A 24,332-nucleotide genomic window follows, 5' to 3' on the forward strand; every position below is an offset into this window, starting at 1 on the left:
ATTAGGAGCACTTCTTTTTGTACTCTCCAGTGGCATGAGGAAGAGAGAGAGAGTGCTGGGAGTTCAGCCAGGCAAATCGTACCTTTCCCCCAAAGCCATGGCTTTCCAACCACATGCACATGACATCATTTGGAGCGTGTGAGATAAGGATGAAGGGGGGAACTCATTTACATGCTGTTTTAAAAGGTTATCTCCTCTTAGGTCCTGGCATAATGTGTGCAGTTTAAGTCCAATCATTCTCCTGACACTGATAGTCTATTAAACGCATACAGAGCCGCCCACTGGCATGCTAGACTTCTCGTCCCTTCTACTGTTACCACCTGCTACTACTGTTGCTACAGCTATTACTTTTCCTGTGTGTAGTACAACCAACATCTATTCTAATACCAACAGTTTGATCTTAAAGAGACGGTTCACTCAAAAATGAAAGCTGTTAAAGGGAAAGTTCAAATTTCATGTTTTTTTCCCCATGGAACATGAAATAAATCTGCTAAATAACTTTGTTTTTCACTCCACGGAAACAGAAAAATCATACAGGTTTGGAGCAACATGAAGTTGAGTGGATAATTTTGGGTAAACTATCACTTTAATAGTATAGTGTGAAGAGAAGAGTGGCTGCATATCCCATAGGTGACTTTTGACACTAATAATAATGCTAATGATAGACCGATAACACTCAAAGAATGAGACGGGGATTTCTGTCAAAAAATGAAGGGAGTTTCCCAACTGTTTGAAAAAAAAGCTACAGGTGGAATATGTCCAATTACCCAAAGCAGAAGTGTATTTGATTGCTGCCCTTGGAAAATGTTCAGGGACAGAGATTAAAGAGCCTGTCTTGACTTTAAAGCTGTGTAAAATCACATGACCTGACAAAACCCCTTTAAGCAGTCATGACCTATACAAAAATATAGTCACTGGATGCCAAATTTATGACTGAAGCCTTGCTCTGCCAAACTGAAGTTCTGGGGATGCATACAGTAGCACTAAATATCCTTCAGAATGAAATAATAGCTCATTATTTTTTATAGTTTTTGTTGTGGCCGATTCAGCAGTGATTAAATTGAGGCTAATTAACAATAAATGAGTGTACTTTGTCAAAATGTGATAAAAAAAAAAAAAAAAAAGCAGGCACTTTAACAAATGCAGTACACTTTGCTGTCTAATGACTTTTTTAAAGCTTTAAAAGCACAAATCCCATGTGGCTATAGATTTTAGCACATTTTCTGGTCATTTTGTCTACTTTGTCTATATATATATCCCTAAAATGTAATGTAATCTATATAATCTATATCTATATCATATTGTTTATTTTATAAATACATTTCATATATAATTATAACATGAGCTATACACACCTTTCACACATATCGTAAAATACAAATATTAATTTTCAGTTCCTTCTTTTGTTCCCTATTTGGTAAATGTGTCAGTAATACTTCAAGGCAGCATCGAGTTGAGAAAATGAGTATATGTGGAGAGCTATAAGGACTGTCATGATGCCCTAACCTTTGAGCAAGAGATGAAATTACTGTATGTACTCAAACAACACTATAGCTGCTAAAATGATGCATAGCAAAGTGTAGGGAGTTTCCTATCAAATACCTGATACATTTCTCTTAAATTTTTCATGCCCTTTCGATCTCCCAGATCACCTTTCATACTGATGTAGCACGGCTAGGACTAGCCCCAATGCAGCAATGGAAATTTGGGGATTATTTTACATGCTGAGAAGGAGATGTGAAAAGCACGGGCGAGAGACCGATTTAGCAATAACATAGAAATATGAGACCAAAGCTGAAATATTTTAGTATTAATTAGCATGACCGTGGCTAATGTTACCTCTAACCGTCTCATTTGCTCAGCAATGAAAAAGGCAATCAAATAAATGGAGAAAAGGTCTGGTGAAGGGCTGGGGTCCTGGCAGGGTGAAGAGGGAGTTTATCTGACACTTCTGTGAAGTTGTCATCTGGAGCCGTGTTCTTGTACCAGGGTAGCTGTCCTGACAGACAAAATGAGACAAGATGAGATTTTTTGCATTCATCTGCTGTGGTAAACACTATATCAGAGCCAAGCACTAAGTGCACCGGTGCCAGAGGGGTTTGTGTCCCTCGCTCACACACATACACAAAGATACTTTAAAAGAGCATTAATTTGGCCATTATATGAACTGGTTAAGCAGCTGGGGAAGCTTTCAACCCAAATTGTCTCATTTTGCTGGTCTATCTGACCTCCCTTCAAACCTATATGAAAGTGAATGGTCCAGAATTAAAACTACACCTTTACCTCATTCAGTCCTTCTAAATCAACTGTTTTTCTTTGTTTTTTTGTATAGGAGAGGCCTCCGCACTACGCGATTACGCCGCCAACACCATGAGTGAGTTCTTACACATGTTTGGCTATGATGACCAGAAGGTTCAGGATGAGCTGGCCAAGAAGATCAGCTTTGAGAAACTGAAAGCAGCTACCTCAGATCCCTCCTCCCTGAGCAGCGAGGAGGCCACCCGTCGAGCTCGCTTCTCCAAGTACGAGGAGTACATCCGTAAGCTGAAGGCCGGGGAGACCCTGCCCTGGCCTATACACCCCAAGTCCGAAGAGCTTAACTCCAAAATGGCACCAGAAAAGAGTGCTGCCCTCATCCAGCCGGCCCTTGCAGGGTCAGAGGGACAGATATTTCCACCAGGAATGGACCACAAACAAAGCTCGCTCAATCCACCCCCAACCAACCCCTCACACATCCAGAACCTGGCATCCCGTGCATCTAAGTATGATTACTTCATCCAGAAGCTGAAGATGGGCGAGAGTCTCAGACAGCAAAATGGCAATTCCTACAAGCGGCCCTCTAAGTACGACTTGGAGAACGTCAAGTTCCTGCACCTCTTTAAACCTGGAGAGGGCAACCCTGACATGGGCGGCGCCATCGCTTTTAAGACCGGCAAGGTCGGCAGGCCGTCAAAGTACGATATTCGAAACATCCAGAAGTTCATCCCTGGGAAGGTTGATCCGACGATAATGCCGAGCGTTCTCCCGGCTACGGCAGGGACCCCAGGAACGCCAGTCATCAATACGGCTGCTCCTGCTGGGGTCGTGGGCCCTCCCGGGTTGCCCGTAGACCAGGCGGGTCACCTCGGCTTTAACACTGACTACATGAAGTCCAGCTTCTCCAAAACTGACTCCATCACTACTGGAACCGTCTCTTCTGTCAAGTAAGACCATGTTTGAAAATGAAATGAACAGTTTGGACAATAAATTGACAGGAAATTACAGTAATTTTAACGATAACCCATATAGGGGTCCTGAGACTTTAGGGAGGTCAGAAGACCTCAGCTGGCTTTAAAGTTAGGTTGCAAGTTTGAAAGGGTTTGGTTGGCACTCTTTCTATGAGTTGTCTTGACCTTATCAATAGTTCAGGTTAGCAAGAGCCTTAAGGCTGTTCTCCAGCAGTCCCTGAGACAGCCAGCAGTGTGGCCATGTGCAAACACACACACACACACACACACACACAGTGATTTGTTGTCAGAACCAGCCCTAAAGAGGCAGATTAACCCTAGGTCATCCCCTGCTGGAGCTGCTCATGTTTTTAGTCCTGAGTTAGTGCTGCTGAACTGCTGCCACCTTGAATACAAGATGCTTTACCCATACTATAATGTGTTACATTAGAAATTCCTCCTTTTAAGTGCTTATTCAATGAAGGCGGGATGCTAAGTCAAATGCTGCCACCAAACCCAGACTTTTAGGAAACTGTTAAATCGATGAGGATTGTTTCTAAAACAGGATGTCCTAAAAGCCATAGTCATCCCTCATACAAGGGCCAATCAAATCAAATTAAATGCATGCAGCCATTTTCTGGCTTTCTGACACTTTGCATTTGTGCTCTCTCCAAAAACACACATAAATAATTTATGCATTCAAAAACATTTTTTTTCTCTTTGTGCTTTCATTGTTGGGAGGCTATGCATCAAAGCATGCCTACATACCTCCCTAATTCATTCCCAAACCAAATCGCTACTCCATCTAAGAAAATGTATATTGATAGCCCAAACTTTGAAATGGCTCATAAGTAAATACTGCGTCAGTTTGTTTTTATTACTGATGGAATGCATACCATTAATCCTTTTCTCTTTTTTTTTTTTTCCATGCTATGATAGGAATGGCCTTCCTCCTGAGAAACCTGCCACAGAGGACGTCAATGTGTACCAGAAATATATCGCCAGGTATGCAAATCCTCACCCTCACAAAACTTCACGACAACATTCTTTAATCGATGACATATTTTACGCTTTAATAAAGCAGGATGTAGATTTGCGAAAATACACTTTCTGTGCGGATGATAAATTATGCGTAAGCACGCCAGGTTTATGGACTAAGGAAAATTAATTGAATTAAAGGCTGGAAAGTGAGTAATTTTTTCTCAGTGTCAGTTTGCCTGCCAGCGCTGTAGCTGAACTCCGTAAAATCTTAAGCAAACAGCTTGAAATGTTTGCAAAAACATCGGACACATTAGACTGCCCTGCATGTGCCTGTGTGTCATTGGGCATGACTGCTCAGATAGTTGAGACTTTCATTTCTAATATCTGCACTTCAAATGAAGATACTGAATCAACTAAATGGCAGGCACTCGCAAATGCAGACAAAGCGCAGAGATAGATGCGGCGCACTCTAATATCGGCTTCTGTTTCCTTTTGTCACGCCAGTAGAAAGGTGATTATCATTTGTTTATTTATTCTAGCCTTAAAGAGAGAAAAAGGCGCATTTCAAAAGGCAAAGTGGCTTTGGCGTTAATGATTACTCTCCCAAGCCGTAACATGAAGGCCACAAATCAAAGCCCTGGCACTAACAGACACACACACATCCTTGTGCACACACAAAAACCCTCCTTGGACTGATTACATTTTGCAAGAAGATTTAATTAAGGAATTTTTAATGAGGCTTCTGCTGGCACTGCCAAGAACTGTTTTGATATTTGCACTGCATAATGCATAAAATTTGTCTAAACATCTCGGCAGTTGATGCGCGGGGAGGCAGTAGATAAGCCCAGATACAGTTTCAATTTCCGTGTTGGGAAAAAAAGAAAGGAAAGAGAGGAGGGGAAAAAAGAAAAATGAGGACTCATAAAAAGGGCAAATGCAGCCTGGTGTATTGGGGGGTTGTTGAAGGATCGGGGTGGGGGGGGAATCATCCACGCTAATGAGAGAACAGTCGTGCTAAAAAGCAGCTTTGTAAACTTGTCTACACCCACCTTCCCCCCACAAAAGGGGAAAAAGTTCTTTATCTCCTCGCACTGCCGCGGTTTGATGTTTAAAGAGCTTCCCTGGTAGTGTTTAGTCACTGTTTTCCCTCCTAAATGCTTTTATGTACCCAGCATTGCACCAAACTTTGATCGGCATGTCTCTATTGTAACGGGAGATGTGCGGCAATCTCTGTATCGTGGCGATATTAATATTTAATCTGCCACTGAATAGCAGCGTGGCCCATTAGCCCCCTGGCGCGGCAAGTGGGAATTGTCCAGAGGCAAAGTGATACAGCCGGGGTGGGCTGCCATCCCAGGGGGGCTCTGTGTACACAGGGCCGGGAATGTTTGAGTGCGACGCAGAGGGGCTGTTAATGGTGGGTGAGTTTAACGCGTGCATCTCTGCCGGTGCGAGTGTGACATATACAGTCTGTACTGTAGCCTGTGTTGTAATCTCTTTTGTAAAGGAATAGTTCACCCAAAAATGAAAATACCGTCACTGGAATGTAAAAGGAGACATTTTAAATATTCATTTTTTCCATGCAATTACTATGAATTGGGGACTGAGGATTTCAAGTTTCAAAAAATGAATGGAAAATAAACATATCATAAAAGTGCTTTATATGACTATATTTTTTAACTTTTGAATCCAAACAATCGCTTTGCATGAGAAATGCATGAAAATTTCATTAATCACTTTTCTCTTCAGCAAGCTGCTTTGATGATGGCAGTGAGCCATTGAGTTGTACTCAAAAACCAGATCAGTTAAATTTGTGAACAAATCATTCATTTTTTTAATCAAATCAATTGATTCATTGAAAAGATTCAACTCAATGAATGATTCAAAAGAAGATTCTTTCACAAACCTGACAATACTACTTCACTCATGAACTTTCATGAATGCAACGGTAAGAATGGCCTCAGAAGACTTGGAATATAGTCATTTAGACTAATTTTATGATACGTTTATGGTGTCCTCGTTGGCTGTAATTGCATTGAAAAAACACCAGTGCATGCCTTTTTGTGTTCCTTGAAAGAAACAATATCAGAGAGGTTTAGTAGGACATGTAGGTGAGTGTTTGGCTGAACTGTTCCTTTAAGACTCAAACAAAATCACCTTAAGTGCCTGCCACTTCCCCAGCCCTTCAGAACACCACCCACGTTTAGCAGGTAGTGGATTCACCATTCAATTAGCTTAATGAACTTAGCAAAGTGATTTGTAAAAGCAGTCTAGGGATAATCCAGGCAGTAGGGGGAAAAAAATTACTTAGCTTTTTCTCTACTTCAGCAGATGGTGCTCTTGGCAGCGGCGGTGCGAATGTTTATTTGTGTGTTTTGAGCTGTAATTGGAGGTTTTTAACAGTCATCATCGTCAGGGTTATAATCAGCCTGTAAACACTCAGGAAATGTGCCTCTTTAAAGCACCGCCAATCCGCGAAAGACCGGGCGAGTCAGTCGGCGAGAGTGAAGAGGAGGAAGCCACACGGAGACGCACTCAAACCTTTCTATTAGGCCTAACCTTTCCCTGATTAAAGCATAGGCTGTTAACCTGGAGAGCCGAACGCTGATTTGGCAGGGCTTAAAGCACGAGCAAATGAGTGAATTATGTCGGGGGTTACAGTTTAATAAGAGTCTACCTACTGCCTTTGAAGGCAATGGAACTAATTTGGTGGAGATTGCTGTGGCTGGAGAGTGAATTGCAATCGTATGGTCGAGGAAGCGTAGGCCTGTTTTCTCTATGTGTTTATAGTTCCTGGTAATGACTCTGAGCTCCGTGAAGATGACTCTGTCAGCGTTAGGGCATCTATCAAGCGGAGATAAAAGGCTAAATTGCCCTTTCAAGATCAGCCCCCACATTGTTAGAGGTTTCAAATATGGAATAGAAATAGCTAAATGCAACTCCTTTTCAGTAAGCGCTGATTTTTTTCACTTTGAAAATGATCTCTTTATCTCATTGCCGTTTCTGAAATCGTGTTTATCTTTAGCTCAATATGATAATAATGTTTGGATTCAGAATACTTGGCTAAAACACTAACAATTACAGTGTTTTACAGATATTTCTGTCTGATTGTAGGTTTTCAGGGAGCCAGCACTGTGGCCATGTGCACTGTGCTTACCAGTACAGAGAGCATTATCACTGCATGGACCCCGAATGTAACTATCAGGTGAGTACAACAGCTACAACCAGGGTTCCACCTGTAACTCACCCACGAGTAGCCAGTGTTGCAAAACGCTCATTTTGGAGTTTTATTTTTATTTCATCTTTATTTATTGCAATTTTTTAAAAAAAGTGGCTGTAAATGTGTCAGTTATTTAGATGTTAAATTTTATATTTATTTAAATGTTTTTTTGTTGTTTGTTTTTTGCTTTATTGGGTGTCATTCCCTCCTTTTTGATGATAAATGAGATTATGTCAGCTGGGTAATTTTTGAGCATGGTTCAGTGCACTTTAACATTCATCTCTTACTGCTGAAAATCTAAGCACCTTCCTTCTGTAAGACAGCTGCATAATGCAGAGAGTGTCACAACACCATTTTAAAGCTCACCTTCGCACTTTTCCCATCACTCCCTGACAGGAGAGGAAGATAACCGCCAAATGATTGAAGTGTGCCAGGGTACACACAAGGAAACAGCCAAACAAAATCTTACGAACAAGGTTTTTATCTTGGCACCATACTGGCTTAACAGGTTTAGATAGATGAGGGCTATTTCTCAAAACTCAATCAGACTGACAGTGGCCTTCATTTTTTTATAGTTAATGGTAAATACTTTCAAAAGATGCCTCCTTTTTTCCTAAGGACATCTGCTAATACTCTTGGGCCACTCATAATCCCCTTTCACATTATTAATCTGATCCATGTCCCCAGAGTTGTCATGTTCAGCACAGCAAAATCAGCATTAAGCAGATCAGAACACAGACAGCAGCGGCTCACGCGCATATGGTGGAAAAGAGCAGGCAAAGACTGGCACATTTGTCGAAGACATCAAAAATCCTCCTGCAACGAGAGCCGCTCAGTCTTTTCTTTATCAAGTCCTCTCTAGTCATAATCTCCCACTTCATTTTTAATCATCTGATTACATTTTTCATTATAAACATCCAGGAATCCTGCTGAAGACAACAGGGCAGCTGTTGCATCTAAAAGAGACTTATTCAGCCCAGCAGGCTGCCTCTTGTTATTCAAGTACAATTCCTCAAACTGTAAGCAGAGCTGGTTGAAAAGTCCCTTTGAAGCTGTCCGTTTTTGGAACTTGCGTTGCTTAAGAATTCGTTGATATTTTTGTACATGCACATCATTTTCTGCTTAAGGTCAATATTCTGTCTTAGAATTTGAGTTTTTTTTTTTTTGCTTGCTTTATCTACTTATTTCCAATGTATGCCATGGAGTTTGTTTTAATGTTTGTGAAAGGTTAGTGTGCAAATCTTATATTGAATTCTGATCAATACAAGCATAAGAATTCCTGCACCTTAAACAGTAGAGCATGGGACTTGCAATCTTATTTCTATAAACCCAGAATTAAGGCTTAATCTGGTTGTGGCAATCAGGTTATTGAATTTACATGATGCTTACAAAATAAGAATATGACCAAATTCTGATTGATATTTGAATTTTCCTGTGCACGTAAAGGTGTCAGTGAATCTTGGCAGTTTAGTAATGACAGACAGGTGGCTGTGCGTACCCCAGCTGAAAGGTGAGGCTCAGATGAACTTGTTTTTGGAATTGATAAGTCATTAAAATGTTACATGACACAGTGGTGGAATATTATCCTGCGGTTGCCAGCCTTTGCTCCACTCCATACCGGCCCTGCCTCTCCTTTCATGGCCATCCTGCAATGCGATGGGAATCCTAAAATAAATGTCCACACGACCGTGTGGCCACTCTGCTAAGTACAGAAGCCCAACTGATACAATTTCCTGCTGTTTTCCACAGTTCCGCTCAGTGTAGCCGGATCTAGATCAGTATCTCTTTTTATTTGTTTGTCGACATCCCAAATTCCTGTCATCACCGTTTGTTGGACCTTGGCTCATATATCATATAAATACAGTTCTCTTCTTTTGAAATAGGAATGGAAATGTAACACTATATATAGCCAAGATTTAAGAATTTATCTTTGTGTATTTATACATCTTTATTTATTTTTTATTTGCCTGTAAGATAAGCTTCATAGATGGGCAATGAGGTTTTGTGGATGTTTCTGTCATATTTTTTTTCTCCTGTTGCTCATTTATGTAGAAAATATGGATTTACGTTCGAAGAGGCTCATTGATTTCAGCTACTCTTGTTTCAGTTCCTGTAATATTAGCTCAAGCCCAATTACTGCAGATTTGGTTGCCCTGATCTCTCAAGAGTGAGGTTTTTTCCCCTACATCGCTTCGTTTTTTTCCCCAGACTGCTCCGTGGTGTTGGAGATTTTAATTTTGAGGAGGAGTATTTTAGCATATTTCCTCATTATTATTGTCAAACCCTGCACAAAACTGTGCTTTAATACTTTAATTAAAAATGGAATCATATCTCAGACGGGAATTAAAAGAGAAACATTTTTTGGTTGCCTTGTTTGTTTGTTTGTTGTCTTTTCCCCGTGCACGTTCCAAAACCATCTGCATGGAACATGATTTTTCAGAAGCGGAGAATATCACAACTCTGATCTCGCGTGTCAAGTGATCCATCTTAATTAGAAATGGTGAAATAAAACGTAATAAACAGGCTAGCTCAGGAACCTTTTTAAGCAGTACATTACGCACAGATTCAAACATCAGGTGAGCTTAGGAAATACTACAAAGTCATATTGGAGTCATAATGCTATGCTTTGGGTGTGTATAGATGTGAATTTATAGGGAGTCTGTAAGGCAAACTCCAAATAAAATACACCCTTCAAAGTACTCACTTTTAGTTGTTCTGCTCTGCAATGCAAGTAGGGAAAAGTGAATTCACCTTATACCTGCTATTACGACCGCTAGTGATATGCACCATTCACCCACCTGGCTGCAATTTGCTGCAATGCTCTGCAGCTGTTGCATGAGTAATAAAATAACTCATTGCTGGTTTCCTTCGGAACCTACACAACACCTCCCCCACCTTACGAACTCTGTATATCTGTTGTTTACAGAGATTCACCAGTAAGCAGGATGTGATAAGGCATTATAACATGCATAAGAAGAGGGACAACTCTCTGCAGCACGGATTCATGCGTTTCAGCCCTTTGGATGACTGCAGTGTGTACTACCACGGCTGCCATCTCAACGGCAAGAGTACCCACTACCACTGCATGCAGGTAAACCACAGCAAAAACCCCTAGTTTGCAAAAAAAAAAAAAAAAAAAATGCACATTCACCCTTATACAGACACATGCAAATATCAATTCCCTGCTTGTACAGGATTTGAGAAATATATATATATATTTCAGGGTTTCAGATACATTTACTTGAGATGCCTTCTTGAAAAATTGAACAAAATCTACTTTCCTTGCACGGTAACAACGTTAATAGCAGCAGGCAAATAGCACAGACTTTTATAAGTTCCAGTCTATAATGACATTAAAGTTCTTCAACTTTTTCCTCAAGGCCTATATGACCATTTAAGATCACTTTTGTTCATAAGACAGTAAGTGTCAGAATAAATAAAATTAAGTTAAAAAGGATGAACAAGATGCGGTCCTCCTCTCCGCTCACCACATCCCTCCCTCACTCCTTAGTTGGCATGGATCAAACTCTGTGAGCTGTTTATATGAACTCAACATTTTTCATCTTTTAGTACCAAGTGGCGAGTTAAAGATTATTTCCCACCAGATCTGTTTAATTCTTTACATCTGCTTATTTTCAAAGTGTCACTTTCGAGCCCAGCTCTTTTTCACCACAGGCAACAGTGGCCCAAGACTTAAGATATATTCTCTTTTTTTTTTTTTTAAGCTTCCCTAACGGCGTAATTGTTATTAGACATTTCAGCTCTTGTTTTAACAGCAGTGAGAACAGGCAGATGTTGGCACCCGTTCTCCTGATTTACGGAGAAAAAACAGAGTGGCATTTTTTTCATTGTTTGACTGAATATGGCCAAGTTACCCTGTTTGCACGGGTGAAAAGTGCCAGAGATGATATACAATTGCTGGTTTTAATTCAAACATTAGTTCACGTTCGTCTGCTGCCCAGAGGGCTCCTGAGTGCTGCTGTTGAGTAACAGAGCCTTTCAAACCGAAGTAAGTGACAGTCTTCCCGAACAACCCCCCTGACTCTTCTGCTAAAGCGTAGACATCTAATATAGACTTAAAACCTTAAATGGAAGAAGGTTTCTACCACACGCCACCTCGCCATGCCGCTTTTGCATGCCACATATTGCAAATCACAAAAAAAAGTCCTGCCTTTTATCTCTTTGAAGCTGTTTTCATGAAACGCACACCTGTTTTTTCGGGTAAAGGGTTTGCTTTTCATATTTTATGAGATGTTGTCTCAAGAGTACATTTTTAACAAAGCTTAGATCTTGAGAAAATGTTTCCTGTTCATTTTTTTAGGTCACCTGTTTCTTTGCTCCCCACATTGAGTTCATCGCCAAACTGAGCTATTTTTGTGTCACATCTCGAGTTGTTGTTTTCATGTCCCTGCAGACTACAAGAGCTCAAGCGCCAAGCCACTGTTTTCTGAGCATTTTTCATCCAGTGCAACAAACTGAAACTCACACATAGTGTTTATTTCTAAACCATGCTCACACTTTGTCTCATGAAAGTATTTTTTTTATTTCCTGTCTGTCAGGTGGGCTGCAACAAGGTGTACACGAGCACTTCTGATGTCATGACTCATGAGAACTTCCATAAGAAAAATGCACAGCTGATCAACGATGGCTTCCAGAGGTTCCGCGCCACCGAGGACTGTGGGACGGTCGGGTGCCAGTTCTACGGGCAGAAGACCACCCACTTCCACTGCAGGTAAGATGGCCGCTCAAGCTCAACTTAATGTGTGTTAAATGCCATTTTAGAGGTTAAGCCTATGCCTTTTCCGCCTCTTAGGCGCCCAGGCTGTACCTTCACCTTTAAGAACAAGTGTGACATTGAGAAGCACAAGAGCTATCACATCAAAGATGACGCTTACGCCAAGGATGGTTTCAAGAAATTTTACAAATACGAGGAGTGCAAGTACGAAGGCTGCGTCTACAGCAAGGCCACAAACCATTTCCACTGCATACGCCAAGGCTGCGGCTTCACCTTTACCTCTACCAGCCAGATGACCTCACACAAGCGCAAACATGAGCGCCGCCACATTCGCTCCTCGGGTGTGCTGGGCCTCACTTCCTCCTTCCTGCTGCCCAAAGAGGAGCAGGAAGAGTCCAGCAATGATGACCTCATGGACTACTCTGCCATTAGCAGCAAGAACTCCAGCTTAAGTGCTTCTCCAACGACCCAGCAGTCCTCCACTGTACCACATCTGCTGTCCACTCCCACCACCACCATGTCCTCCAGCCACAGCGTCAAGCCCACCGCTGCTCTGCCTCCGGCCAGCCGCATTTCCACCCTGCTGTCCCAGGCTCTGCCGAGCAATGTGCCCATGGCCCTGGCACTTTCCAACAGTGCACTGGCAGGTTCTTCCAACCCCTTCTTCCCCCTCATTCCCAGAATGCCCATGCCGCTCACACCCTCTGCCGCTGGCCTGATATCCATCGCCACCTCTGTGGCTCACTCCATGCCCAGCGATTCTCTACCCCAGACCTCTACCCCGACTGGGGACCCAGCTGCTGCTACTGTAGCTTCCACTCCGACTTCATTCGCTGCATCATCCATTATGGAGAAGATGTCGGCCAGCAAGGGTCTGATATCGCCCATGATGGCACGACTGGCAGCCGCTGCTCTGAAGCCCTCCAGTAACCCGGAAGCAGGTTTGTTTCATCTTTCCGCATAGTATCAACTTAATGTTGATCAGATCCAGATCAGTGATTTTCTCAACTGGTGGGTTGCACACAGTAATTCTAATATTTATTAATTTCTATATATTAATTTAAATATTAGTTATTAATATTACATTTTAAAATAATTACATTTCTTAATAATTAAAATATTTATATTTAAAATTAATTATTTTCTTATCATGGCTGGTAACCAATAAATGTCCGATATTAAAATCCTGCATTATTTTGTGTAAATAAAAAAAAAAAAACATTTGAGAAACGCTGGACTAGATATTCCCAATGTTTATGTCTAGAACAGGAGCGAAAAAGATGCTCTGTCAAAGGATCAGCTTTCCTCACTACGTTTAATCATGAGAGCATCAGTTCTTTGGGTCACTCTGCCCATGTGTTACTCTTTCTCTGTTTCTATACCCGTCACAGTGAAAGGGCACTTTCAGGTCATCTGCTCATGCCATCTACACAAACTCTGATTTCAGGATTAAGGCAAAATATTAAAGGGCTGGTTTGCTGCTCTAGTCTTGTTATTGCAGCGATCATTGTCATGATACCCACAATCCATTAGCAGATAAGTGCTGAACTAGTGAGTGGGCTCTGTAAAGCTGCCTCTAATAGCATTCTCAGGAGGATCCCAGGGCCTGTGTTCTACATGCTTCCTCATCACCGGCCTCTTATCTGAGCGTGCACTCGTTCCAACCAAATGGAGCCTGAATAATATTAAGTTGAGAAATTGGAGGTACAAAGCAGCTTTTTATATGCACTCTGATATAGAGGAAGAAATATCAGAAACTGGTGAAGCAGAAATGACTCAGCGCTCCAGAGAGGACTGTGTGTGTATGTGTTGGTGTGTATATAAAGGCACTACTTGTTTCAGTATGAAAACACCGATGTGGGATTTGTGAAGTCCTTTACTCTCTGGGCATTTTTAGGCTAGCAAGTAAGTGGGTTTCCTTACAAAAAATAAAATACTGTATTGCGAAGGTGTCATGGTACTGCTCTTTATATATTATGCGGTACTGATTGATTACCATATTCATGTAACATGCTACTGCATGGGACTTCATATGCAAAAAATCTTGGTATGACAATGCTTCTTTTTTGTGTGGTATGGGAACAGGATCCTGGGTGTAAGATTGGGGCTAGCTAATATATTTGCAGAAGATCCTTAAAGGTGCTAAAAAGGCCGTCATAGCCTTTACTCCTTGTCTCTTTGCAGGTGTAGACTTCAGAAGATTAGATCTTCTCATAAAAGTCCTACTGCCCTACAAGAAGGCAAAACAAAATTAGCATGCTCTCTCATCTGTGAGCACCTTGCATTTAGTTTTGGTAACTTCGAGAAAAGTAGAGAAAGAAAATCCCCTACTAGACAGAATTGAGAGTGCAGATCATAATGTGGCATTGCTAATTTTACACGTTTGCTCAGAAAAGACGTGTGAACAGGACATTTGGGTAAAATATGAAGAGGATGTGGTCAGAGCTCAGCGTTAGAAAAGAGAGAATGATGTTTACTGTGACTATTTTCAAACAGCTTTGTTGTTTTTTTTTCTTCAAACTTTTTTTTAATCAAGGGCCAGTTTGCAAAGAACACATCTCAGTCTTACTGTGTAAGCAGAGGCGCTTGCTAATTTGTTCAGGTGGCGTTATTTCCTAGTTGAATACTCACTTTTTTTTAATCCGCGTTCACCCCCAGAGTCTTTTGGAGGATCTTGAAATCTGAGGGGTTCGCTAATTAGACACCCAGTACAAATGATCTTTCATGAGTTCAGTAACTTCGTTGAGGTAATTACACAGTACAACATTATTCTTGGATAATTTCCAGAAAAACACAGCGTCGTGAGCATGTGCTTTTTCCCCCTCCTTGCTCTCTTAGATCATTGCAGATTTTTGTCATAGAAACTGCAAAGCTGAAGGTTTAATGACTCTCTCCTCACGTGGTCGTTATTTAAATGTCCCTTGTTAACGTCAGACAGTTTATACCCAGAAAAAAAAAAAAAATGAGAGTGAGAAAGTGAGAGCTTTGTAAAGGGCCGATGTAGGGCAATCATTTACGGACAGGCGGGGAGGTTTATATCAGTACGACGTACTGATCTCACACAGATTTGGATGGATTGGAGGTAGATGATCTAGGCTAGTTTTAGGCACAAAGACAGGCAGTAATTAGTCAACTGAGCATTACACACAGCAGAAGACTGAAAATAGGGCTGGTATAAGCTACAGTACCGACTTTGTTGGGATGTGATGTGCCTAAAGCAGACACATCACAATGAGTCACTAGTTAACCTCCATAACCAACACATAGAGTCAAAGCACATGCGTCAGGAAAGTCAGAGTGACACATCTGATAAACTTGTGTTTGTATGTGGGCGTTTGTGTTTGTGACCCAGAGGAGTGGCTCGCTTCTCTTTTCACATGGTTAAATCCCCTCTGAACTGAAGGCCAAGGGCAGGGTGGGGACTAGCTGTCACTTTTCCTCAGCGGGCCTGGTGTCTTAAACAGCATTCACCCGACCTCGCAATCACTGCTGATGCACTCATCGCTCCATCTTTGTGCCTTGAACTCCTAGCCGTTTTTTAATAAAATACCACTTACTGGCTACCAAAAGCCCGGCTTTCTCTGTATAGCCTGAGGACAAATTAATATTTCAATCATTTGGGGATTGGAGGAAAAGCCAGGTCGCATTCCCGTCAGCGTCCCTCCCGCCTCCTTCCTCCTCTCCACGTCGTCTGCATACCTATTTTGAAAATGCGATCGAGAGGTCACGCTATTTGAACCGATCTGATTGGCTGTCACCTCTAATCTGACGGACAAGCAGATGTTCCTTTTGGGCATGCTCAGTGGCGTCCGTCGCCGGGCCAACAAGGACACACTGCGACGGCAGGGAGGGGCGGGCAGTCTGAATCTGCCACTTTCCCTCAGCATTAGCATGCCTCTTAATGACCAGTTAAGAGGCAGGCCCGCAAATGAGTTGTGACAAGCGCTTCTGAAAACGGAGTCTTTTTCCCTCATTCCTGCTGCCTCTCAATCAACATTTAAACGCCTTGACGGCCTGACATAATTCCGCAATAATTATCACTCCTGGTCTTCTCCTTGGCCGGGACAGAAGTCAGATTGGATCTCATCAAGGCGGAATAATGCTGACCAACAATAACTTTGTTTTTCTCCTTCTCTCTCCTCAGGGATGGGGCAGTCGGCTCAAGCAGGCCGGTTTAATCCGGTCGAGGTGAAGCAGGAGCCGGTGGACAGCACCTCCGCGGCCCCCCAAGACTCTGTCCAGGAGCACAGCCTGGACCTGAGCAAGAAAGACCACAGGTATCCCATCATCCTCCCCCTCTCGGCTCGCGCCCAGCCCCACCCCGCCCCCGTTGTGATTTATCTCTCGAATAATGCCGTATTGTGTTAATTAGTGTGAGTGCTCTTGTTAAAACCCCCTTCACAAGGTGGGTCTGTGGAGTGATCAAGGAGGACGAGATTTACACGCTCCCTCCTTCTCCCACCACGAGGCCTCCTTTGAGGAAATCCATCATACGAATGCAGAAATTCTCCCATAATACCCTCTTTTCATAATGCACGTCAAGTATGAGGCATGACATGTTTGCACATTCATTTAGATGAAAGTGTGTTCACATAAACCCTAATTTCCAGCCTCCTTCCCTTTTTTTTCTTCATTGTATATTCACAATCTCGGATAAATTATAATATTTACTGTTCTCATGCAAATCCTGCCTAAACACTGTTCATTTTGCATGTTCTAGCGCTGAATCAAACGGACACCCTGCGCCGGGAAATACATCTCTTTTATCCTCACTTATGAATAAGGTAAGATTCATCCATCAAACGCTTTTCATCCCAAGACAAATTAGCAGGATGCAGAGGGGGCTGTTTGTTTTTTAATGTTTCAGCGCTAATAGGATGAGTTTGTATCATTTAAATTTTCCAGCCATTTTTCATACAGTGTAATTTCAGTCCGCCGCTCGCAAATTAATATAATGAAGCAGGAGCCGGTTGCCACGGCAGATATATAGAGATGTTTGTTTTTTGATGAGCTGTTTTGAACTCTCCGTGCATTTTTTTTCTCTGGCTTTCTTCTTTTTCTCCTCCATCTGCTCTATCTTTATTTATGGACTTTGTAAATTATTTGATTAAAAAGTCAGCGCCGAGAAAAAAGTGCAAATGTCACCCTCATTTTTTAAAAAGACGAAATGGTGCCGAACAGATATTTAAATGTTGTATGTTTTTGTGGGGGATTAAAATGGACATTGTTTTAATCATATATCTTCTATGACTAGTATAAATGGTGTGCATGTACCATTACCTTGATGATTTAAATAGAAAACCCGCTCTAGTTCTCCTGACGGCTTAGCTCAGCTCTCTCTCTCTCTTCCTGTCTCTGGCTCTGGTTCATATACAAGAATGAACTGAAAGACATTTGAGTGCACAGAAACTGTTGTGTGGTTGGTTTGTCCTTGAGTAGAACTAGTGTTAATTTGCCTAAGTATGTGTTTATGTCTGTAGATGAATCCTGGTTTCTTCAGTGCTTTGGATCTAAAGTCAGAGCTGGAGGGAGCTCAGTCGGCAGACGGCTCAGACGCAGCTCAGTATCTCAGTAGGGTAATGAAGAGGTCGGGCCCAGAGAAACACACTGAGCTGTGGAGGACCTACCTGCGCAGGTGCCTGAAATCATCTTGTGTCCCTATATAGAGTCGTTTCCAGCTTTAGCTTTACTTTTCAAAGTTTCGTCCATGCTACTGTTCTTTTAGACTTAATTCTTTCACACTAACTTTGAGGTATGTAGCTTTCTTTCCTTCTTTCTTTCTTTCTTTCTTTCTTTCTTTCTTTCTTTACTAAAGCTAATCCGTGAAAATAAATGGTGAACAGTTATACACCCCAAGTATACACTTTCCCTTATACATGCATATAAATTGTCACCTTAAATCATGGACATGTTATTTATGTCAGCTACTGTGACCAGTGTGCCCAAATAGATCTTCCATTACAGAGAACACAGTCGTGCTTTGGCACCATGTTCTCTATGTTTTGTTGAAAGTGGTGTCTGGTTTTTGTCACCATCCGTCTTTATGATGTACTCTTTTGCTTGTCAGTGCCATCCACAGTGTTTGTTCCCAGGTTGTTATGTGGAAAGAGAAGATTTATCCAGACCATGTGATGTTATGTACAGTATTTAGTTACAAAGCCCCAGCAAAAGGTCCCAGCCAGAGACCCAGTGCTTTTGGCTCAGGCGTAGTTCACCTAAAGAACCACCTTACTCAAAGTCAGATCCTCATGAGCTAAACCGAGAATACAAGAGTGTGTTTGAGTAACTGACCTGAATTTACGAGCAATTCAACTCTTTTCATCCTTTTAAAGTTTCCCCTTTTCTCACATCTTTGTACAGGTATGACACTGATGATTTCTGTGAAGCCCAGTGTGATTTCTTGCACAAGATCCATTTTCATTGCCTGGTGGAGGATTGTGGGGCGCTTTTCAGCACAGTGGACGGAGCCATCAAACACGCCAAGTGAGGAGCGCTCTAGTTCTGGAGCATTACAATCAAACATAATGAAGTTAAATCAAAGTTTTTAAATGTTAGAGTTCACGCCAACACACAAGTGCACGTACACACAAAATTTACATGATTATGATCTAGTAATGTTAATTTGCTGCTATGTTTGGCAGCTCTATTAAAGCACCTCTAATGGGTGATGCACCTCTCTGTCATTAGCTTCCACTTCAGAGCCAACCTGAAGGTTAAATCGGAGTCCCCTTTCAACGAGAGCAAGGAATCCAACGATAGCACCCCTAATCAGATGGCTGCCCCCACTTCCATGGCCAAGACGCCTCCCATGGAGGTGCCCAGCCTGGCTGTGTCTGGGGGCTACAGCTCATCCCCCTCGCTCCACGCCTGGAAGCAGCTGGCCGGATCGATCCCCCAGCTTCCCGCCTCCATGCCCAGTATGCCAGCCACTTCCCCTCTGGCCACCACATCGCTGGAGAACGCCAAGCCTCAGGTCAAGCCTGGCTTCCTGCAGTTTCAGGACAAGTGAGTAGACATTGCCATTCTTGTAAATTCATAATACCGTGGTGGTGTGATTTGAATGGGCTGTGCTGCCTGTATTTCCATGTCTTCTGTGCAGTTTTAAATATCTGACAGACGTTTCGTCACGCTTATCTCCCACAGTGATCCTTGCCTGGCCACCGACTGCAAATACTCGAATAAGTTCCACTTCCACTGTCTGTTTGGAAATTGCAAATATGTGTGTAAAACCTCCGGGAAGGCTGAATCACATTGCCTGGACCACATTAACCCCAACAACAACCTGGTGAATGTGCGAGACCAGTTTTCCTACTATTCTCTGCAGTGTCTTTGTCCTAATCAGGTGAGCGGGACTTTCAGAGGTAATATTCTATCAAACATTCCTTGTGTCTTTTTTTTAGTGGCATATACACCTAAATTCAAAGGTTTGAGGTCAAGTTTTTAATGTTTTTGAAAAAAAAGTCTCTTATGCTCTCCAAGGCTGCATTTATTTGATCAAAAACGCAGTAAAACAGTAATATTATGAAAATATTATTACAATTTAACAGAACTGTTTTCTATTTTAATATATTTTGAAACTGAATTTCAGCATCAATACTCCAGTCTTCAGTGACACATGATCCTTCAGAAATCATTCTATTTGAAATAGAAATATTTGAAATATCTCCTCTCTAATGTCAGTTTTGATCAATTGAATATGTCCTTGCTGAATAAAAGTATTAATTCTTGCACATACTTCCGAAAGGTTTTGTTGAAGAGTTATAAGCAATGAACCAAGCCAATCAGTTACGAGGTGTATCATAACATTACAAACTTTGATTTGAAACAAAAACGTTTTTGAAAATTGCCCAAAATGACAAAGGTACAAGACTGTGTACTTAACGGATTTAGTGAGCAAAAGAACTACAATCCCATGAAGCATTGCAAACAGCATAGTCAAATTAAAATCATATTTATATATATAATCAATATATATATAGATTATATATATAAATATGATTATACTGAATAGACATATATATTTAAGTATTTTGAGAGCTTAGACAGATTGACTCGATTACATCATTCGCAGCGCTTCATGGGATTGGGCAGAGCTAAAAAGCTATTTTCAACTCACTGATTGGTGTAATTTTCTGTACAGCATCATGGGCAATGTAGTTTTGCCCTTGGAGTTCTTCTGTTAAATACCGTGGCAACAACATTTGCATATGCATGCACCATTCTTTTTTTTTTTGTTTTTTTTTTTTTTGTAAAAATTGCATTTAAAACACAGAAAACAAAGACTTACTGTAGGTACACATTTATTTCTCCACAACAGACAAACAAACAAAAACCACCGTGGAGCCCCCAAAGCTGTATAAAATAAACAAGTTTTGCTTTTCATCAAAAATTCCATCATTAATAGAAAAAAGCCCTCCCCTTCCTGCAACTTGCATTTGGAGCAAAACCTGTTTAAATGAATTCATTTATGCGTCCCATCCCCACTTCTCGGAGCTCCCCCCTCCTCTCCAGAGTAGAGTGGGTTCTGTTTATGTGCTCCTGGGGGAACTGCCTCTCTGGAAACAGATGGTGGTGCAGAAACAGGTTACATTGCGGAGGACACACACATGCACGCACACGCAGACTAATGAATTGATAAAAGAGCTGTTTTAGAAATAGATGAATCGCCAAATGAACTAATTGGTGTGTTGTTATTGGGGTCAGCGGCTACAGTGTGAACCTAAACTTCATATTTCCGCTGGTCAGTGAGGCTGGTCCTGTCACATGCTCTGAGAAAGAACGAGAAAAAGGATTTAATGAGCAGACATAACCTACTTCTTCCCTTTGGTACCCTGAGTAATGAGTAACTAACAGACAAATGATCAGACCCTATTTTAGTTCAAAAGATGGTTTAGTAATGCTTGTAAGCTAATCTAATATCTAATAATTGGGTTGTGAATTAACTGTAGAAAACTGAACCATGAAGACATAGACAGTTGCACAAGATGTTCTCGCTCACAAGAGTTTTGTTTATTTGCTGTTCTCCGCAGCACTGTGAGTTTCGCATGAGGGGCCATTATCATTGTCTGAGACCTGGCTGTTTCTTCGTCACTAACATCACCACCAAACTGCCCTGGCATGTCAAGAAGCATGAGAAAGCAGAAAGACGTGCCGCTAACGGGTTCAAATACTTCACCAAAAGAGAAGAATGTGGCAGACTCGGTAAGAACCAACTTTTCATGTATTAAAAGAAGCATCTAGATCACAGAGCTCATTAAAAGGACAGTCCACCCAAAAAATTAATATTCTGGCATTATGTAGTTCAAAATCTGTATGCTGTTTTTTGAATAATCATTACACAGCTCTGCTAGTTAGCGATTGAAAATCTTCAAAACCTTCTATGTTCCATGAAACTGAAATGGTTTGGAAAGACATGAATGTGAGAAAATAATGACTATATTTAAATTTTTCCTTTAATGATTTGTTTGATTCGGTGTGGTTTGCAAAGTAATTTAGTGAGTTCAGTATTGTGATTGAAATTTTACAAATCGTACATGTTCCAGCCTCCTACACTTCTTATTGTTTCAATCACTGTTCACATTAGATACTCGTGTTTCCAAACACTCTGTTCATTCGCTCTCCCACGTTATGTAGCTGGAAGGATCAGAGATGGTGTGAAATCAGAGATGATGTAACTGTAATTTCATATCGATGCCATCACCTGCTATGAAAACACTTTTTCCATTGGCTCTGGCTACAGGAAAAGTGTTGTTCCCCTAGTTGGGTTTGTAATTGCCATGCTGTTTGCAGCACAACATACAGTACAGGGCGTGAAACGGCTGCGCTTTGCACGTATTCACTGAATTTTGAGTATGTTTCTCAGAAGCTGTTATCTCATTAGTATCTGTGCATCGATATTTTGTCAAGTGAACGGTTTACATTGACAACAGAGTCAGCGCGCTAGCAGTCGTTTGCATTTTGCAGAACAAACACGTTTGGTGAAAATAAAGATGGTCTCATCTCATTGTAAAACTGGCGACGTTTTATTTATATTACAGAAAACAGGCCGAGAAAAATGGTGTCTGCCTTTTTGTCATACATTAATACTTCAGTATTTATAGTAGGCAATCAAACAGAGGTTGTTTTCTTGGGTATATTTAACCTGTCAGGAATGAGCAATTACATATGTTTGTTAATTACCGTGCCTGTCGAGCTCAGTCTGTTTGTGTTGCTCTTTTTCAAGCCTCGATCATCATCACAAGCAGGCAGATTAAAAGTTAGTAATTTTTTTTCTTCTACACCCCTCCCCTTAAAGGGAGAGTTCACCCAAAAATGCACCCTCATTTCGACCCAAACACATCTGATTTTCTTGCTTCTGTTGAACATGAAAGGAGACGATAGGTAAAATTTCCAAGCTGCTCTTTTCTGTGCAGTGAAAGTGAATGGGGACTGTGCTGTTGAGAAATCAAAGGTCAACAAAAGCATGATTTAAGTAGTCTGTATATGTCTACATGCTTTGTAGGACCAAGTCTTTTGAAGCCATATAAGGGCTTCAAGTCATTTTAATTGTGTGACAGCAGCTTATTTTTTTCTATTGAATAAAACAGGTTGAGTAAATGATGACAGAAGGTTCATTTTTGGGTCAACTATCCCTTTAAGTTGAGAAAAGAACATTTATTGACGAGTGGAAAGTATCACAAGTGTCCAAAGAGTATAAGGTCTCTCCTGTTGCGTTGTTAGCGGTATAAACCAGGGACATATGACAAAAGCAAGCCATAGAGTCATAAAGAATTGATGGTTCAGCTGGTCTGGGAAAGTGGTATCCATGGCAGCAACATTAAACAGAACACCGGCGATGAGGTTACCAGGATCTGGTGGCACAAGAGCCCTGATATTTCAGCATGTGCTCATATTTACTCAACTCTGCTGTTTTAAAGTATATCACCCTTGTGTACAAAAGCAGTCTGACAACAGGCGGCTTGTTGCGCGGCGCTACGGGTGCCATGGTAACGGACAAGCCAGCACCTGCCCTGAATGCTACTCTTTCAATTATTTCAGCACGCATTATTCACAATAAAATTATTACGAGCACCCTACAATATTTGATTAGTGCGCAGAGGCAGTCTTTAAATTTGAAAACATATAGCAATTAAAATCTGTAGGGCCCTTTGTGTGGAAAAAAAAAGAATAAAAAAAAAAAGCAAAGGGACAGGCGTGAGGGGGAGGAAATACACCAGCAACAGATAGGTCGTGAAAAATGAATTTAATATGGAAATAATTGTGTGTTTACTTTGGTTTGCAGGGTTGTGCATTATTGCTTCTCCAAATGCAGAATGTATTTATGTAAATTCCAAATTGAATAAAAGATGTCATTGTAATAAAAGAGCACCACAGGTCTAATCTTCAAAAGGTTCGACTTTCCCAGTGTGACACTGGACTCATCTGCTCTGTCTCTCTGCATTATGCAGGCGCGGGACGGAAGCACAATGTCCTCATTACCTCGTTGAGAATCTATGATATATGTTGTCCCTGAAACCCGGGCGCGATGAAGACGGTCTTTGCTCAAGTTAATTTTGTCGCCCGTCTCTTGCAGGGTGCAAATACAACCAAGTTAACAGCCACTTCCATTGTATCCGTGAGGGCTGTCAGTTCTCCTTCCTGCTCAAGCACCAGATGACCTCCCATGCCCGCAAACACATGAGGAGGATGCTGGGAAAAAATTTCGACAGAGTTCCTTCCCAGGTACGAAGAAATTTACGACACCTTTTAAAGATCACGGCCATAAGCACAATTATAGTATAAAGCTAACTTTTATTATCAAAAGTATATATAATTTTAAGTCCGCCCCTTTTTGGTAATTTGTAGGTGGTCTCTCACGCCCACCGACCTGAAGAGATGCAGCACATGGCCAGTCTAGCTTCGTCTGCCATGGTAGGCAGCCATCCTAATCTTACCCACAACTTCTCCAACATGATGGAGGAAAATGATGACTACATGGACTACACCGGTGGAGGAAGCCCACTGGGACTCTCCTCAGAGTCCTCCAATCAAGATCGTAGTTGCACCAGCACCCCCGTGGGCAACGATAGTTCGCCAGCAGGTGAGTCGACCTAAGAAACAAGACTATTTAATCGCAATAAACATTTTCAGCCTCACATGGTTGGCAGTATATGAGAGAGATTAAATCAAACCACAGGCTCAGTGTGACCAG

At 41.5% G+C, this 24,332-nt stretch overlaps 1 protein-coding gene across 17 annotated transcripts in view; it reads left to right on the forward strand.

Annotated features, from left to right (window-relative positions):
* Window positions 1-24,332, forward strand: part of casz1 (castor zinc finger 1) — a 266,705-nt gene that overhangs the window by 236,048 nt on the left and 6,325 nt on the right. For 14 of the 17 annotated variants that reach the window (XM_067372059.1, XM_067372060.1, XM_067372062.1 and 11 more), the window contains 16 exons: window positions 2,333-3,203; window positions 4,146-4,211; window positions 7,302-7,392; window positions 10,334-10,498; window positions 11,967-12,139; window positions 12,221-13,083; window positions 16,287-16,419; window positions 16,863-16,926; window positions 17,623-17,777; window positions 18,503-18,625; window positions 18,830-19,147; window positions 19,286-19,484; window positions 21,172-21,343; window positions 22,365-22,397; window positions 23,715-23,863; window positions 23,987-24,221. In XM_067372059.1, coding sequence (XP_067228160.1) covers window positions 2,333-3,203; window positions 4,146-4,211; window positions 7,302-7,392; window positions 10,334-10,498; window positions 11,967-12,139; window positions 12,221-13,083; window positions 16,287-16,419; window positions 16,863-16,926; window positions 17,623-17,777; window positions 18,503-18,625; window positions 18,830-19,147; window positions 19,286-19,484; window positions 21,172-21,343; window positions 22,365-22,397; window positions 23,715-23,863; window positions 23,987-24,221 — 3,810 coding nt within the window. The remainder of the gene's footprint in view (window positions 1-2,332; window positions 3,204-4,145; window positions 4,212-7,301; window positions 7,393-10,333; window positions 10,499-11,966; window positions 12,140-12,220; window positions 13,084-16,286; window positions 16,420-16,862; window positions 16,927-17,622; window positions 17,778-18,502; window positions 18,626-18,829; window positions 19,148-19,285; window positions 19,485-21,171; window positions 21,344-22,364; window positions 22,398-23,714; window positions 23,864-23,986; window positions 24,222-24,332) is intronic. The other 3 variants (XM_067372065.1, XM_067372075.1, XM_067372068.1) reach the window with 1 other exon arrangement.

Source organism: Chanodichthys erythropterus, chromosome 20, assembly GCF_024489055.1.
Source record: "Chanodichthys erythropterus isolate Z2021 chromosome 20, ASM2448905v1, whole genome shotgun sequence".
Lineage (NCBI taxonomy): Eukaryota > Metazoa > Chordata > Actinopteri > Cypriniformes > Xenocyprididae > Chanodichthys > Chanodichthys erythropterus.